We start from the raw sequence: 17272 nt of genomic DNA, 5'->3' as shown, positions 1-17272 counted from the left end.
TAGCAAACCATTGCCTATCAGATATTGAGCAGATTCTGGTTGGTCAGGGTGCTAGTGATAGTCTGCAACAAATATGCTCACTGCATTCTTCAAACCTCACTGCAGGTTCTTGCCCAGTCAAAGATGTTTATGACTTTGAGAGCACAGTGAATGTTACAGAGCTCCTTGACGCCTGTAAAAAGATTGATCCTGTGAATGAATGCTGTAATGAAATTTGTCAGAATGCTATATCAGAATCTGCTGAAAAGCTTGCGTTAAAAGCCTATGGTCTTTTGGGCATGGATGGGTCTCGCACCGTTTCTGACCAGTCAACTAGAATTAATCACTGTAAAGTTATAGTACACAGATGGTTGGCACGTAAACTTGATCCTTATCATGCAAAGGACATTCTTAGAGGTCTATCCAATTGCAAAGTCAACAAAGGTGAGTTTCGTATGAAATACAATCTATTTGTTCAATGGTAGCAGAGACTTGATAGTGTATTGGGGAATGTTTTGGATATATTACTTGGTTCCATAGAGCCAATAGTTATCTTTAGTTAGTGCTTTTAGGAAAGGACCATGGAGTTACATCTAGTATCAAAGTGAACCCAGGACCACTACTGAGTTGGTCAGGGAAGCATTTGAGTTAAGTCATATTAAGATATGAGATTTCTACTCTGGCGAGGAATCTAGGAATTAAAGGAGGTGAGTTTGTCACATACCTAATCCAACATTGACAGTATATTGGGGAGGCACTGGGTTTATATATTGCTTGGTCCCATTAACCCCATAGTCACCTTTAGCTAGCATTTTTTGGTGAAGACCTGAGATGTTACAGTATAGGATTGTTCATCTGCCATGAATAGTGATATCCTTTGCAAGAGTTAGATACAAAAACCATTCAGTACCCAAAAATATTTCACCATTGAAATTTGTAAGAATCAAAATTAATCATTTATTACAAGTTCCAGAATTAGCAATTGTACTGACTGGAAAGGAGATCTTCAGCACTTGGGAGTTTCTTAACTTTTCATGAAGGAAGTATTTTTTCCCCCGACACAGAAAATTATGTTAGCTTACAGTATACAACTGTTGTTTTTCTAGAGGTATCAAAATATCTTAACCTGGTCTAACTTTTATTTAATATTATTTCATTTTTTGATCTCTTTTTCCTTCTGCTTCAGTTTGCCCTTTGGTTTTTCCCAGCATGAGTCATGTAACCAAGAGCTGTGGAGATAGCATGAGGAACCAGACAGCTTGTTGCAATGCAATGGAGAGCTATGTTTCTCACTTGCAAAAACAGAGTTTTACGACAAACTTACAAGCTTTAAATTGTGCTGCATTTCTTGGCATGAAACTACAGAAAGCAAATATTACTGAAAATGTCTATAACATCTGTCACATTAGCCTGAAGGATTTTTCACTTCAAGGTTAGTTTTATTCTTCTTTTCCATAATATTGCTTTGATGGGCAAAGGAGGAAAATCCTTTGATTGTTTTGAAATGGACTTGACATTGACGTGTGATTTGCATGTCATTGTTGACGTTGGTGTAAATGGTGATTCTACAATTTGATGCCACAGCTGGAATTCAAGGTAAATTACATACTTATTTCTGTAAATTTCTGCTCAATAACTTCTTACATTCATGAGGTTGGTTTCTCAAATCATCTCCTGCAAGACTTGCATATAGCTGCTAATTTTGTGAATGGCTTTTTTGCCAATTTTTTTTTTTTTGCTTTCTTGTGTCCTGTTTTGTATTTGTGAATGATATTTAACTCCTCAGCTGGTTTTTCCACCAATATGATCTTTGTGTTCTTAAGTACGTGTAGATAATCCTCAATCTTCAGTGTCACAAATGGGCTGCCTACGAGGCCTTTCTTTATTTGCTTATACTAAGGAATGTAATTTAGTGAGAGAGTACTATCCAAAAAGATTTTGTGAGCCCTATCCCCATCCTCTCCAGTTTACTTTGCTAACAAGGAAACTAATAGAGATGACAAAAATGAGCTCTCTTTTCCTCTTTATATGTTGCTTCTTCGTCTAAGATAGAAACCAAATAAGTTAGATGATAGAAACATGTTTTTTCTTTTGTGTATGCATGTGTATTTTTCATGGGAGGACCATAAAATACTTGGAAATCTATCAGCATATACATATCCATATATTATTTTCTGCATGATAATTTGCTTGAACTTACTCCTTATTTTGTACTATCTGTAACTCAATATTATACGATACATAGTATCTGACTTGCCTTGCCTATTTTTGGAATAGAATCTGGATGCCTTTTGCCAAGTTTGCCGTCCGATGCAACATTTGACAGATATTCAGGAATCAGCTTCCTTTGTGATTTGAATGACAACATTCCTGCTCCTTGGCCCTCTACTTCACAGATACCAGCTTCTTCATGCAATAAAAGTATGTGCACCTGTAGCATTTATTCATCTACATGGAGCCATCCAAATCCATTTCCCTTGTATAATTAAAAGCGATATCTGCAATCCTCTGTGATCCTCTTACTAATTTATATCTGATATTCTTGGCATTGCAGCAATCAAATTGCCTGCACTTCCTGCTGCAGCATCTGGGCAAAGTGGTAAGCATGCCAGTTAGTTTATCATGTTCCACCATTTATGCATGTTTTTCTTTGTTGCTCCATCTTTGGTTATGGATATTTGTGGCATGCTTGATGGATTGCAGCTGTTAACTTCATTCAGTGATTGTACCTTTCTTGGTTATTGATACATTTTACTTAAACAATACCAAGCTTTAATTCCAAGCTGGCTACATGGATTTTAGCTCGCCAATTATCTCTATCCACCCTACATCTTATGTAAAAGTTCTCCACCAAGTTTCTTTTGGCTCCCTCTGTCTTTCTTATTACAAGCATCTTTTGTTCCATCTATTCTCCTCACAATTACATGTTTTTTGATCCGAGATATTTGTACTAATCTTTTCTTAAAATAACTTGATTTTCATGTCTCAGCACAACACGATTCCCATTATTATTAGCGATTTTAAGTTCAGCAAATTGAAAACCAAATACATGGAATATAAGTTAGTAAAAATATAAGTATCGATGATATGGTGAAACTTGAAGATAAATTCATCTAAAGAAGGCATCAATTCAAACATCTTGGATCAATCATCCAAAAAGATGTAGAAATTTATGGGGATGTTACCTATATTAAGGCATGATGGTTAAAATGAGAAAGTGCATTTGGTGTTCCATGTGATAGTAAGATTTCGTTAAAGTTAAATATAAAATTTTATGAGATGACTATAAGATCAATGTTGTTATATGGAATAGAATGTTGGATGATAAAGTACCAACACGTGCAGATAGATGTGCATAACAAAGATGTGGATGTTACAATGAATGTGTAGCCATACAAGAAAAGATAAAATTAGAAATGAGGTTAGTCATGTGAAAAAAAGACTAATAGAGGCTCTTGTGGGGGGAGTGTATGGGATAGAATAAGTCTTTACTTTAGCAAAAGAGATAGAGAAAGACTAAGAAAAACTTCGTGGGAGACTCTTAAGTATTATGAGTTAAAAGGGCCTAACAGAAGATATGGCCATAGGCTATAAAGGCTTGACATTTGTTGTTTAGACTTGCATCTACGTATTTGATTTTTGATTTGCTCAATTTGAAGCCTTTTGGATTTTAAGTTGCTTCTCCATAACTTGAGTTTAGTATTCATTCCTTATTTTATTTCACTCACTAAAACAATGTCATTTGTAAATAATGCACACTAAGGCACTTTTTCTTGGATGTGCTTAATGAGTCCATCCATGCTACAGCAAAGTAGTAAGGGTTATCCTTGATGTAATCTAATTTTAATTGAGACTTCAAATGCAAAATTTTGTTCTATGATATTTGTCTTTAATAACCTATATATATAAGCAATATGGTCTCTTTTTTCTCTAAAACTATACACAAAACTTTTCTAGGATTTTGTTGTAGGCTTTTCAAGTATATAAAAATCATACGCAAATCTTTTTGTTTATCTCTATATCTTTCTCTCAAACCTCTCAAAAAGTAAATAGCTTCCATTTTTGATCTACTAATGAAACCAAATTGATTTTTCAATTATGGCTCATTAGCTTGTTCTTTCTGTAGTAAATGTTAATATCATACTGTCACACTATTGGATTTTCATTGGTATGGTATGATACTGGCATAGGATGAAATTCGATACCATTTTTAATACATCCTTATAATGAATTAATAGTATATATCATAAAAATTTATACAAAATAGCATTGTAGAAGGATATACAAAATAGCGTTAAGAGTATGTCCTCAAGATATAATTTAACATAACACTACAAGGCATTTAAAATGATTATGACAAAGTAGGGATGAACACACTATGTTAACCCTAATTTTGGTTTAATGGAAATGTTGCTGTGAAGTTGAATTTCATATTTGAATATTAAGTACTTATGAAATTTTACAAAAACACAAAATATAAAATAAAATAAGATGATTGCAGGGCCTGGGAACTAGGTTTCCCGGGCTAGCATCTATCTTTCCCTTAGTTAGAAAGCTAGCTTTCCCTGGAACGTACAGCTTTGGAAAAGCTCCTTCTACCTTTCCAAGACTAAAAATCTAGTCCTTGGGATATAGAGCCTGGGAAAGTTATCTTTCCTAGTGCATCAGATCATTTTGCCTTTTCTTACAAGTTCTTTTTGGTACTGATGACATGTCAATACTACTGATACTGATCAATGCTTAATCAGAACAGAATTTTCATTTTTCTCCCCACCAATTTGTTTCCAGTATGGTGTGTGTAGTCCCGACTATCTGGTATGGGATGGAAATTATAACTGTGCTCTGAACTTCTTCTTTGTTTTTGTAAATGGGCTATGAGTACTGTCTCCACCTATGAGACAGTTTTTGATTTAAGGATCAAGTTAAGTGGTTTGATTAACCATAAAATGCCTTTTTATGCTTTTATTGAGATATTATCTGGTCCAATTGCTTTGTCATTCTTCATCTTTTTCATGGACTAATTCACTTCTTTTTGGCAAGTACATCTATGGCAAAAATAATTCATATCTCCTTCACAATTACCAAGGTGGCCTGATGTAATATTTTTTTCTCCACATTGGAGAATTCTCCTTCTCTGTGTCCTAAATCACCCCTTTATTAACTAGTACATTTTGGTCTCTGTCTTTTATGTATTTGATTTGACACAAGTCCATTATTTTTCTTTCTCTTGCTTTAGTCAGCTTCTGGATATCTCTTTCCTTGTCTTTTCTGTTAAGTTGTGGTGTAGATTCTGATTTTCAAAAGCTTTTGTGTTAAAAATTTAAGTTTTAGAAAATGCAAATGAATCATAATGGAGTGGCTCCCTTAAACATATATCTGTTAAACATATATCACAATTTTAGGATTTAATCATAGACTGAGAAGAATTTTAGGCGGTTACTCAAGAATTATGGATTGCAGATAACCATGATAAATTTTGTGAATGAACTACACTGGCTTCATTTTCCCTAAGAAAAATCCTGTTGTTTGAGTGGTTAAAAATCTTGGATGATCATAAAGATTAATCCATCAACTTGGCTCAGAATCTATTGGATGCTATTCCCAGACTATGCACGTCACAAGACTCACAACACGTAAAACATGCAAAATGAAACTGAATTGGGTGATAGTTTACCCAGGCTGATTTGGTACTAGTTGCTAGATCACAATAAGGGTGTTACTGTCAGCAGACTTGTATACTATATGCTTCTTTGGTATTAGCTAGCCACCACGTTCTGGAAATTTTCCTTTTGTGTTGCTTCTGGTTTCATCAAGTCTTCATTTCTTTAACTCCATTTCTCTAATGCTACCTTTTATTCTTGCTTCCACAACCAGTAGAAATCAGCTTTGATAGAATTGGTCTCCTTCAGAGTTTTGAGAAAAATATGTTAAAACTTTTTATTTATCTTATTTTACACTAGGTGTTCCCTGGATTATAAAACAACATATGAAGCCTTAACCCCACTAGGTGGGGTCAGCTCAATAAATTCCATCTATGGCCATATTTTGTGCAAGACCCTTGTATAGTACCAAAAAGCTTCCCACCAAACATGTCAAGCTGAATGTACCTTGGAGCATACTAGCAATATTTGTCCCATAATTCACCCTTGATTTTATGCTAGATTCGATGCGGGCACCTATATCAACCCGTATGCTTTCCCTTTCATGCATGCCTTTGATATCAATTTGATCTCTTTGTGTTGTCCGGCTATCTTTTTCTTTGCCACAGTGCAAGATCTGTTAGATCTGATTTTAGAGATAACCCATCCCCAAGAAAAAAAAAATAATCAATCTCCAAACCTTATTGTACATATGCTAATAATCTACAGCAGCATCTGCCGTTGTCACTGTTGTATGGTGACAAAGGTTGCAGGAAGCGCCAACTAGTCATCGAAGCAGATCCAGAAACTGGCGCTCCCCCCCGCCCCCGCCCCCCCCCTCCCGGTCAGTGGTTGGCTGCAGCAGCCCTTGCCTTGGGCAACTGCTGCTGCATTTTCCTTTTTCTATTTTTATAATTAGAGAGATTAGGAGAAAATTAAATAAAATTTAACTTAATTTTATGTTAATTAAAATCGCTTGTACTTAAAACTAATGGAGGGGGTATCCAAGCAACGAAGGTAAACCATTTGGAGCTCTAGGGACAAAAGTAAAGCACAAGGGGTCCTTTTGCAAATGACCAAAACCACAGAAGGTCTGGGTGCAATTTACTCTTTTAAATAACATTGAAACTTGTGTGGAAATTAACCAATATTTTTGTTACCTTATTATTTAACATTACCAGAAGAGGGGTCTCAGATACTTGGATTAGAAAGTTCCTGAAGACTGGCTCACGAAAATTCTCCTCTAGATTCATTGACATGAGAACCTAAGAAGTAAGGTTTTGAGTGAGTCGCTATCTTGGCAAATTTAGTCAACCACATAACAATTAAGAGGGGCAGAACCTTCTATGAAATGCGGATAGATATGGATTGCTGAAAGTTGGTATTTGATGATGAGTGACTGCTTGCTCCTAACCATTTTTAATGAACTGATAAGCAACAAGAAGAAATGAAAGATTAAATATCATGATGTTTGGAGTTCTACACTGTGGCTACGGGAACTTAAATTGGACACAAATTGCTGCAAGCTGCATGCAATAAACCTGTCATCCAGAGCAGATCTTAAATTTACATCCGTTAAACAGCACATCGATGGTAGAGGCATCCGTGATCTCCATCTGGATGTTGATGAGATGTGAACAGTGAGACCGGGAGGGTAAATCAGTTGGGTTATGCTTTGTGCTTAGCCAACCACTGTGAAGTTCACCTCTTTGCTTCCCTTGCTCAACTGTATCTACAATTTCAAGTTTAGGCTAACATTATTTTAATATGGTACAAAATGAGGAACATGTTTGTTTGACTTAAAGGTACATAATAACAGAAGAAAAGATGAGAAAATTACCATTTTGTGCACTTCTTCTCCTTTTTGCTATTACTAAACATGTTGGTCCCATGAGTGACAATGATTTTGTGGGAAGTAAGTTGAATTGCAATTACATCTTATTTACTGATAAATAATTCATAATCCTCTTAGCTGTTCCTCAAGTCATTCATGTTCATGATGTTGTGTTATAACTTCCAAAGGAATCAAATTGCTCTTTCCACTTGAATTGACACGTGAAAGTCTAGAAAATATTTCCAAGATTATGAAACTTGTTTTAGCACATACCATAATAGGGAGTATAGATGATCTCTACCTGAACTGATTCATCATTCAGCCCGAAATGTATCAACGCGACATAGATATGAGCTGTGAGCTGTGAACTGTTGGCAGTGATTGGTGACGGGATAGTCGAGTATACTTTTGGTTACCAATGGAAAGTTAGCCCATGATGTACACTGTTCTCCTGTTTCCTTGACTTTCTTCATTCTCTCCCAGCCCTTCATTCTACTGAATTTACTCCTATTATAGGTCTTCCAAATTTTATAGCATTCAGTGAATTTAGAACAACCCGATGAGTGGCAAAACTGTTTGGAACTTCTTTCATGATAATTTTTCTTCCCAATTTGAGAGGAAAGTCCAAGGATTTCTGTTGAACTTAGTGCGCTCATCTTTTCCATTTCTTCTTATTCTTTTCCTCCTCCTCCTCCTACAATCTCAAAACTCTTGTGCTCTTCTGCAGGTCTCTACGATGCAGATTCGCGGGCTTGGCTGCTCTTTGCGGTGGCGGCAGCTCTCATGGTTGTCCTGTAAATTCCAGTTGAGACAAAAATTGACGGAACTTGAGTTTCTCAGGCCTTGCAGAAGAACAAGTAAGAATTAGTTGAAGTTAGATGAAGGAAGCTCTCACCCCCTTCAATCCAACAGAGTTACAGACCAAGGTAAATCTAAGTTTGAGCTCATCATCACCCTCTATTCATCATTCATGCAAGCTTCCTACAATAAAATCTGTATAGCAGCTTTAAGAAAATCTATGAAATTGCCATGTAAATCCAGAATGGGTAGCTGTGTTGTAAGGATAATCCTCCCCTTAATTCATGACTAATTTCTGTTTCTCTTTGCATCTTTGATGTTCTATCTGGAGGGCTTTTTCAGTTGGTATGGACAAATATTTCTTCTTCTTTTTCCTTTCGGAAATGCCAAAAAAATGCAAATCACTTCTACTGACAAAGGAGTAAGTAGTTGACAATTAATGTAAATTTATCATATCAAATATTATGAATTTTAGTCAAATAACGAGTTAGAATTTGTGTAATAAAAACAATTAAGACTTTAACATTTTATTGTATAGCAAAAAAAATATTTTCAATGCACAAAGCTACCTGCTAATGCAAGGGTAAAAAAAGCGTCCTAGTTTATCTTTGTTTTTTTTGCAACTTCAGTGTATAATTTTTCAAAAAATTAACCATACCATTGTTACTGTAGATGGCAGGGATATTTACTAAGCCAACTCAAACCAAAAATGTGGATTTGAAATATGTTTGATTAGAAAAAATAACCTAATTGGTTAACCGTTACGGTCTTCTAAACCGGCTAACCAAATTGATTTGAACTGATTACATACATACATACATGCAAAACTATCTCGTTTAAGTTGTAAATATATATTTCGATTTTTTGTTAGTTGTTTTTTGTTTATCGGTTTGATTTGAACTTATAATTTTGATTTGTAACTTTGTTGTTTGTTGGTTTGATTAGACTTATAATTTGGATTTGTAAGTTTGTATTTTGTTAGTTAGTTGTTAGTTTGGTTGAATGTTTAATTTCAAATTTGTAGTTAAGACTTATAATTATTATTGTATGTTGTGTATATATATATATATATATTGATTGTTAAATGTTTAATATTATTTATAGTTGATTTAAGTTCATTAAATTTAAATTGATTGACATTTTAGATTAAAATTTATTTAATTTAAAAAAAATTAACTCAATAGCATAAAATCGACAAATAACCGCCCAAACCGAACCGAACCAAGAATGGTTGGTTTGGGTGGTTATTAACAATGGTTGGATTGGATATGAAAATTTCATAAGCGAAGAAATTAAATTGGTTATGATTATATCACATAACCGATCCAAAAACACATCTAGTAGATGGCAATGTTGTGTTGTCACAGTGGGTACGACACCAAGAATCCTCCATTGGAGCACAGCCCTGGGGTCATATAATTTTTGTTGGAAAATATTTCAAGATACTGTGGATAGTATAATGTTTTAGATTTTTAGTAAATTTGTGTATTTTATAATAATTTTTAATATTTATTTAGACCAATCAGTGTGCATTATGTCACTCTGGGTTTGAAAATCTCCTAGGTTATTATGGCAAGGTTCATTCTTATTGGTCAAGGATTAGGTATAGAGTCCCTATTTTATATAGAGAATAGTTTAATTTTGTTAGAAAGATTATTAGATAACTCTTTAATTTTAAATTTGATAGAAATACGAGTCTCAAGTAGAATTCAATCTAAACATGAATAGCGAAACGTAATATCATAAGGGTTGTTGTCTATAAGTAGGCTCTCTTTAGTATTGTTGATCGGCCCTATCAATAGTTTATAAGATGATGTAATTAGATCATTATGATTGTGTATCAAAGTATGTTTCATAACTAGATATACATAATTATTAAAGTATGTGACCAATTATCCAAAGTAAGTTTTGTTTGTGTAAAAATTGTGAGATCCTTGGTAACCATAAGAAGGGATGAAGTTGGATCTCCCGAAGTAGTCTTTAACGCTAAAGTCAATAAGGAGATTTGGCAAGTGATATGTATTGAGTAAGATGAGTTAGATTTATTTGTAGGGTTTTTATTTTTTAAATAAGTTGGGCGAGACAGAATATTCAGTCTTATCTTTAATATTTATAAGACTCGACAGTTGTAGGCTTGACGGATGATTTTTTTGAGTTAGATTAAAAAAAAACAAGGAATCTTTCAAATCCCTTTTGAATCAAATTAATGAAGATGGCATTGTGGTCATCATTTGCTTAGGTCTCCATCACGCAGAGTCTGCAAAATGACAATGGAACTTGCATTATGTATGGTTTGCGGTCCATCATGGGATCCCATTCATATCAAAATCCAACCAAACTTTTTTGCTACCATTTATTGTGTTCTTCTTTTCATTTTTAATTCGAAAGCTAACATTTATTAAAGTTGGTTTGATTTTGACATGATTTTGATGATAAGTATCTTTATATAAAACTTTAATAAGTGTTGTTTAAGTAAATGTTTCGGTCTTTAAAGTTGCGTTCTCTTTACTGTTTTCAAGTCCTCTTTACTGTTTTCAAGTCATTTTTAGTTTTCGATTTTTTAAAATAATGAAAATGCCTTTTCTTTACTATTTTTAAAAATATATTTTTGAAAATAAAAAAAAATTGTAAAAAAAACTCAAAACAACAAAAAATTATTTTGAGTGTTTTCATTTAAATCAAATTCTAAACTCAAAATACATTTATTTATTTATTTATATTTTATTATTATAATGAGAAAAAATATTACAAAATTTATTAATTTTAAAATGTATATATGTTTTTAATAATAAATTAACATTAAATATTTCTAATTTACTAAATAATCAAATTTAGTGAATAAAATATTATTAAAAACTTATTTTCAAAATTCCAAAGAGAACGCGTTTTCTAATTTTCTGTTTTGAGAAATAATTTTTCAAAATGACAAAGAGAACACGTTATCAATTTTCTAAAAACAGACTATCAAAACAGAAAACTGAAAATTTATTCAAAACTCAAAATTGAAAATTAAAAAGTAAAGAAAACGCAGCTTAAGATTTTAAACTCAAAATTACTTTAAATAACTTTTAAAAATGTCCTAAAATTGTCTTTTCAGGTCTGATGCATTTGAAAATATAATCAAGTTTTAAAAAGGAAAAGAGAGTAACTCGAATATGTGAAAAATATCAACTAATCATTGAATCCATTGTTAACTTAATTTTCATGATGTTTTGATGATGTATGACTTGGAACATATTTTAATGATGCGTTGATAATATTGAATTTAAAAATTTTGATGATGTATGACTTTAAGCTTTTGATTTTAAATAATTCTTGAAAATGGATTTAAAACTTGTCTTTTAAATCTATGAAATCTTGTAAATTCTAAAATATTGTTAGAGATTTAAAAGACGAATAAAGTAGCTTGAAAATGTAAAAAAAAAAAAAATCAATTAAACATCGAATTAGTGAAAAATTGCCTACCTATAATTTATAACCGTCGACTAATTTTCTAAACTATTGAATTTTTCTTTAAAATTGCTGACTGATTATTTAGAACTGTTGGGTAATTCTTAAAACAAGTCATCTGATTTAATAGGCACATTCTCGATCAATGTTTAAAGAGAAAACGATATTTAACTAATTTTGATTCTTAGAAAAGCTGTCAACTAATCTTTTAATATTTTGAAATAAACTATTTACTGCATGCAGCATTATGAAACTATCAACCATTTCTATTAGGAATTTACTAATGATTAGTTTTTTGTAGATTGATTCTTTGTGTTGTGCCATACTCATTGTATTTAGTATATATATACAATGAGTATGATTAATTAAATATAAAATATGTATAAGATTAGCTCCACACGCAAGTGCCCATGGGCCACGTTTTGACTTGGTCCACGCTCTCTCCAATTGTCCTTTCCATTTAATATATGTAAAAATATTAATATAATTAATTAATTATATATGATACAAACAATTAATTAAGTGGAGAAGAGTTAATTAATCATATTGCGACCCCTCTTGAAGAAATTTATCCTCACCGTATACAATCAAGATCTCATCTCAAAGATATGTCAAATTTAGAGTAATAAAGAATATCTAGAAATATCCTGTCAATCCGGATCTTCATCCGGCTAGGCTTCGTAGAGGCCAAGAATTTGCTCTTGTAGCTTGCCGTAAGGCCCACCTTCTTTTGGAGGACTCATTAGGCAGTTCAGCCCTCTGGGGGGATTCTTCTTAAGCCCACCTGAGTGCTCTTGACATGATTAGACCCTCTTTGTCAAGAAGAGTACACATTAATATTTGTTAATCATCTATTTTATTTATTACATTATTTTTCTTCCCGTACTGATTTAAGTATCGGAAGGCATACGCGGGTGAGGAATCCCCGCATGCCTTCTAACTTGTTCTTGTGAGTGTAGTTATGCCCCGAACACAGGAGAGGCTACTCCTAGATGAATTAATTCAGTACTGAAAATACCCTTGATGGCTTATTCTAGACCTCAATCAACTAATCGGAGACTAGAGCTACCTGACGCACACTTCCAACAACAGACATCTAACAACTGTTTGCCTCGCTCTACCGCGACTCTAGCATTCCTACATTATAAATTATAATTGTTGTATTTTTGACAACAACACTTTGCTATTTTGATCTCCAACGACTATAGTTTTGCAAGGGACATTCAAGAATATAAATACCAGCCATGTTGAAGATCATAAGAGTGGTTGAAAGAACGGGCTTTCTCATCTAAGAGATTATATTTTCAATTTTTTTTTTAGTTTAATTATTTCAATCTTTTCTCATTTAAGTCTTTTTCTATTATTTTTTAAATTTTATTTCACCTTTATTGTAACAAGATTTCATGTTGAGATTCTTGTGTTTAATTATATATTTTTAATTATTTTTTTTTGTAAAAAGTTTTTTAGGCGGGTAGTAGATTGTATTGGATTGTGATTTGCGGTCTTCGTTTTTGAATTAGTAAATTTGGAAATATCTAATGAGGAGTTAGAGTAATGGATGTAGGCTGGAGATAGCCGAACCACTCTAAAAATTTCTTGTTTTTTGTGCTTTTATATTTTCTCAAAACTTTTCATTATATTACACTTTATTTACACAATTTTCAACATTCCTTTTACTCACTTTTTTTAGAAAAACCCTATTTAAGATAGATTTTTAAAACACCCGATTCACCCTCTTCTTGGGTGTACGGTGCCATACAAACAAAGGTGATCTAACAATTAAATATTTTCAAGATTTATAATTTGTATTATTAATTCTTTTGTATTTTTTTTATCGAGAATTCTCTTTGACATATTAGATTTTATATATCAAAAAGAAAATGACCACATTGCCCTAATTAATCTCAAATAATTACACACAATTCTCTTATTGCAAATTAACTAAAAGTAAAAATATCAAATTTACCTTTAAATGGAGGAAAGTGCCACCAATTTATGAATTTTGAGAGAAAAAATGAAAAAAAGAAAGTAGAAATGTAACCACTAATCCTAATAAGTTCCTAATCAAACCAATTTATCTAAAAAAAAAAAACACACAAAAGCCAATTAGTTCATGACCTAATTAAAATCCAATTCATGTTTGAATCACAGAAGTAAATTAGTCCCTAATTTATGTTTAAATCGTGGATACAAAGTAATTCCCAAAGAATTAATTTTCTTTAGTAAATATGATTTTTGATTGAATTTTCAAACACACAATTCTTTAAATTTTCTTTTTTCTTTTTCAATAAATCCATGTTTCAATTGAATTTTCACACTATATTCGTGTTTATAATTTTAAAAGTTGGAAATTATTTTGGTTCCACAATTCAAAGATAAATTGGATACTAATTTACTTATGTGATTCAAAATTGAATTGAATTTCACTTAATTTATGAATTGCTTGAATTTTACATTTCTTTGACGATTTAGAGACTAATTAATTAGGGTTTAGGGTTATTGATTATATTTTCTCACTTTTTTTTTTAATTTTTTTTTTGTCAAATCATGAAATGACACCACTTTCCTCCACTTTACGGTAAGTTTGGCATTTTCTTATTTTGAATTGATGTATAATAATATAATTATTTGTAATTATTTAAGATTAATTAGGGTATTATGATTATTTTCTTTTTTTGACATGTATATCTAATTTTTTAATTGAAAAATGATATCAAATGGGGGTTCTTGGTTAATAAGAAAACTACAAGGGAATAAAGGAGAAGGTCGAGATTGGGCTCGGACGGTCCACAGCCCCTTAGGTCAGATGCTCGAGTAGCGAGCATTCGAGCTAGAAAATGGAGGCCTGGGCAATTTTTTGCTGCATGTGCTAGTTTTGGAAAGTTGGGTTAAAACGTGATCGAGGCAGTCGGCCGAGCTAACTTTGGCTTTGCTTAAATGGTGGCCCTAGAGTCGTTCGAGGTTGGCCTGACCTTGAAAGCAAGGTGATTTTCTTCGTGTGCTGACCTGTAATGCTCGTGGCTTCAGGATTCGAGGCATTAAACCTAGGAGATAAGGGTGCTATTTGGGTGACATTCGAGTGCAGAGGGCGGTTGGCTACGGTGAGTTCGCGTTGGCTAGGTCTCGTGTTATTGTTGGGACGTGTTTGGGGTATAGCCGAGTCCTTGTTCGCATATGTTATCTAAACTTGAGAGGAAAAGATCACGCTCCCCTCAATGAGGTTTTGAGTATGCTTTTGGAGGGTAGGTGCTCTGGCTATAGCGGCCTCTCCGTCCTTGTAAGGTGGGGATTGACTCTAGTGGAGGAGGAAGCCCCCCCGATGCATATGTCATGTGGGACTTCAGGGTATGGAGTGTTATGCTAAGAAGGCGCACTGTCGTAGGTATGCACAGTGCTTATGATTTCCCTCGAAAGATCTGTATGTGTGCCGGGAGCGTGACAGGTGGCATGCCTCTAGTGCTTACCAAGCGCCTGATGGCATTTTTCTTTCTTTATGGACGCGACGTGTGAAGCAGTATAAAAGGTGCATCTCCTCTCTTTTGGGTTTTTCATTGTTTCTTTCTCCTCGTCAAATGTGCACTATTTTCCTTGTCTTTCTTTCTACTTATTCCTTACAGGTATAGGCAGTCTCCTATTCTAGTAGGAAAATGTCGAGGGCTATCGTTGATGGACAGAGGGAGAACATTAGCGACGACGATGAAGGAGGCGCCAACCTTCCAACCATCAATCCGATGTCTTCTACCTCTACACCAATTCTTTCAACTTCTTCTGATGCCTATTTGTCGTTGGTGGGACTTGCTGCCTGCGAAGGGTGATTGTCGGTTGGGAAGCGCCCGATGGATGCCATAAGAGTTGAGTCGTCCGCTAGGGAGCCTCCTGTGGGTGTGTTCGATCCTTTCGCCTTGGGGGATCGTTGGGTGGCGTATCGTTGGGTAGAGGATCGGGTTCTGGGGGTTTTGGAGGAATGTCGGGCGCTGGAGTTTGAATTCCAATTGGAGGTGGTTGCTCTCAAGCGATCGCATCGAGAAGAGGTAAGACGCATCCAAGAGGCAGTAGAGAGCAAGACGGGGGAAAGAGTGGCCAGGGTGACGGCTGACTTGAGTCAGTAGCTAGAGGGGTCGGAGGTGTCTCTAATTCGCTGTCGTGAGGTCATAAGCCATCTCGGCCGCCAATGCAAGGATGCCAGAGCGGCGCTTCGCGATTTGAAGGAGGAGATTATCCATCTGCAAGCAGCGCTTGAGGCCACCCGATCGATAGCGAAGGCTGGGAAGGCTCAGATGTTGGAGGCCATGAACGAGTATCTGGAGAATTATGAGACAACTCTTCTCCATGTTCGGACTTTGTTCCTAAGCCTAGACTTGCAGCTTTACAAGCCATATATGAGGGTCGAAGGCGGCTGACTTGTTGACCCGACTGAAAAGCCGTGTACAGGGACTTCAAGGGGAACTTCAGGGGCAGACTGAGCTGAGGGAGGTGTTGTCGACGATGCCGAACCTTTGGCTGAGTTGGGCTAATTTACTACCTTCTTTTTTTATAGTAGCGTAGGTTTTCTAGCGTTTTCTTGATAGCCCGGTTTCATCAGGGCTTGTGATATTGCAGCTTGCTACTTTGTTGCCTTTTGTCTTGTCATTCGTGATGAAATGTCCAATTGATTTTCTTTTTCACAAGGCGCCTTCTTTGTTTTCTTTCTAGTATGTTATGCATTTTCCCAACCGAGCCTGGGAGCTTGAGTGTTGACGTAGTGGTTCTTGAGTTAAGTGGCATGGCTGGTGCCCAATTTTTTTAGAGATTGGGAGGAAAAATGTTTTTTGGGGTGCCAACTCTAGAGTTTGGTAGAGGTTTGGGGGAATTGTGCCTGTAGCACGAGATTTGAGGTTATAGATGAGGCGATGTTTCGGCTGCTTCAGGCATGTTACTTTGGCGAAACGCTTCGTCTATTGGGTGTCTCTATTAGCATGTGGAAGGCGTTGATTGGTCATGGTAGGAGTGACCCTTCGCTTTCAGAGGTGGGGATACGACCGTATTGATGACGCAATTTTTTGGAGCTTGTCCGTGCTGAGAGGTGGGGTTTCATCTGGGTGGGGTGTTTTTGTTGGTGACCTCGCCACTTCCCGAGTAGCTCGACAAGGGTCGAGAGGTTTGAGGCTAAGCGTATTAGGATGAGAGCAGTACTAGGATGTGTGAGACATGTTGTGTCTAGAATAGGTGATGTGGCTTTCTTGGAGTTTGCCTCTGGTTGAAGTATCGTGCTCCGGCGTTCAAGTGCTTGGGTCTTTAATGTCAGCATTATTAGGCAAGAGGTGGGGGATCGTCTGCCAGCTCCAAGGTTAAAAGTAGGGAATGTTGGCATCGCCTAGGCGCCAATTCGTCTTGAATTTGTTTCTGGGGCAGCTGCCTTGCTAGCGGAATCCGACCCTTTGGGGAAATGATGTCAAGCAGTACAAAAGGGTTCCATCTTTTCTCAAGCGGCTCATGGGGAAAACGATTATTGATGATTATCAGAGGAGCACGCCCTGCAACGACTACTGCTTGGCCTTGCTTTACTCCAGTTGTGTTTTCAGGCATTTGTGCT

The 17272-nt window shown here is 35.1% G+C and overlaps 1 protein-coding gene across 3 annotated transcripts in view; it reads left to right on the top strand.

Moving 5' to 3' along the window:
* LOC127795814 (uncharacterized GPI-anchored protein At1g61900-like) overlaps positions 1 to 8560 on the top strand; it is a 13480-nt gene extending 4920 nt beyond the window's left edge. For 2 of the 3 annotated variants that reach the window (XM_052327720.1, XM_052327721.1), the window contains 6 exons: positions 1 to 423; positions 1166 to 1411; positions 1564 to 1575; positions 2257 to 2400; positions 2534 to 2578; positions 8180 to 8560. The exon at positions 1 to 423 is cut by the window's left edge and continues 183 nt beyond it. In XM_052327720.1, coding sequence (XP_052183680.1) covers positions 1 to 423; positions 1166 to 1411; positions 1564 to 1575; positions 2257 to 2400; positions 2534 to 2578; positions 8180 to 8250 — 941 coding nt within the window. In that variant the 3' untranslated portion in view covers positions 8251 to 8560. The remainder of the gene's footprint in view (positions 424 to 1165; positions 1412 to 1563; positions 1576 to 2256; positions 2401 to 2533; positions 2579 to 8179) is intronic. The other variant, XM_052327722.1, reaches the window with a different exon arrangement.
* The last annotated feature ends 8712 nt before the right edge of the window (positions 8561 to 17272 follow it).

Source organism: Diospyros lotus, chromosome 2 (genome assembly GCF_014633365.1).
Source record: "Diospyros lotus cultivar Yz01 chromosome 2, ASM1463336v1, whole genome shotgun sequence".
NCBI classification, from domain to species: domain Eukaryota; kingdom Viridiplantae; phylum Streptophyta; class Magnoliopsida; order Ericales; family Ebenaceae; genus Diospyros; species Diospyros lotus.
This window is presented reverse-complemented; position numbering and strand designations above follow the sequence as displayed.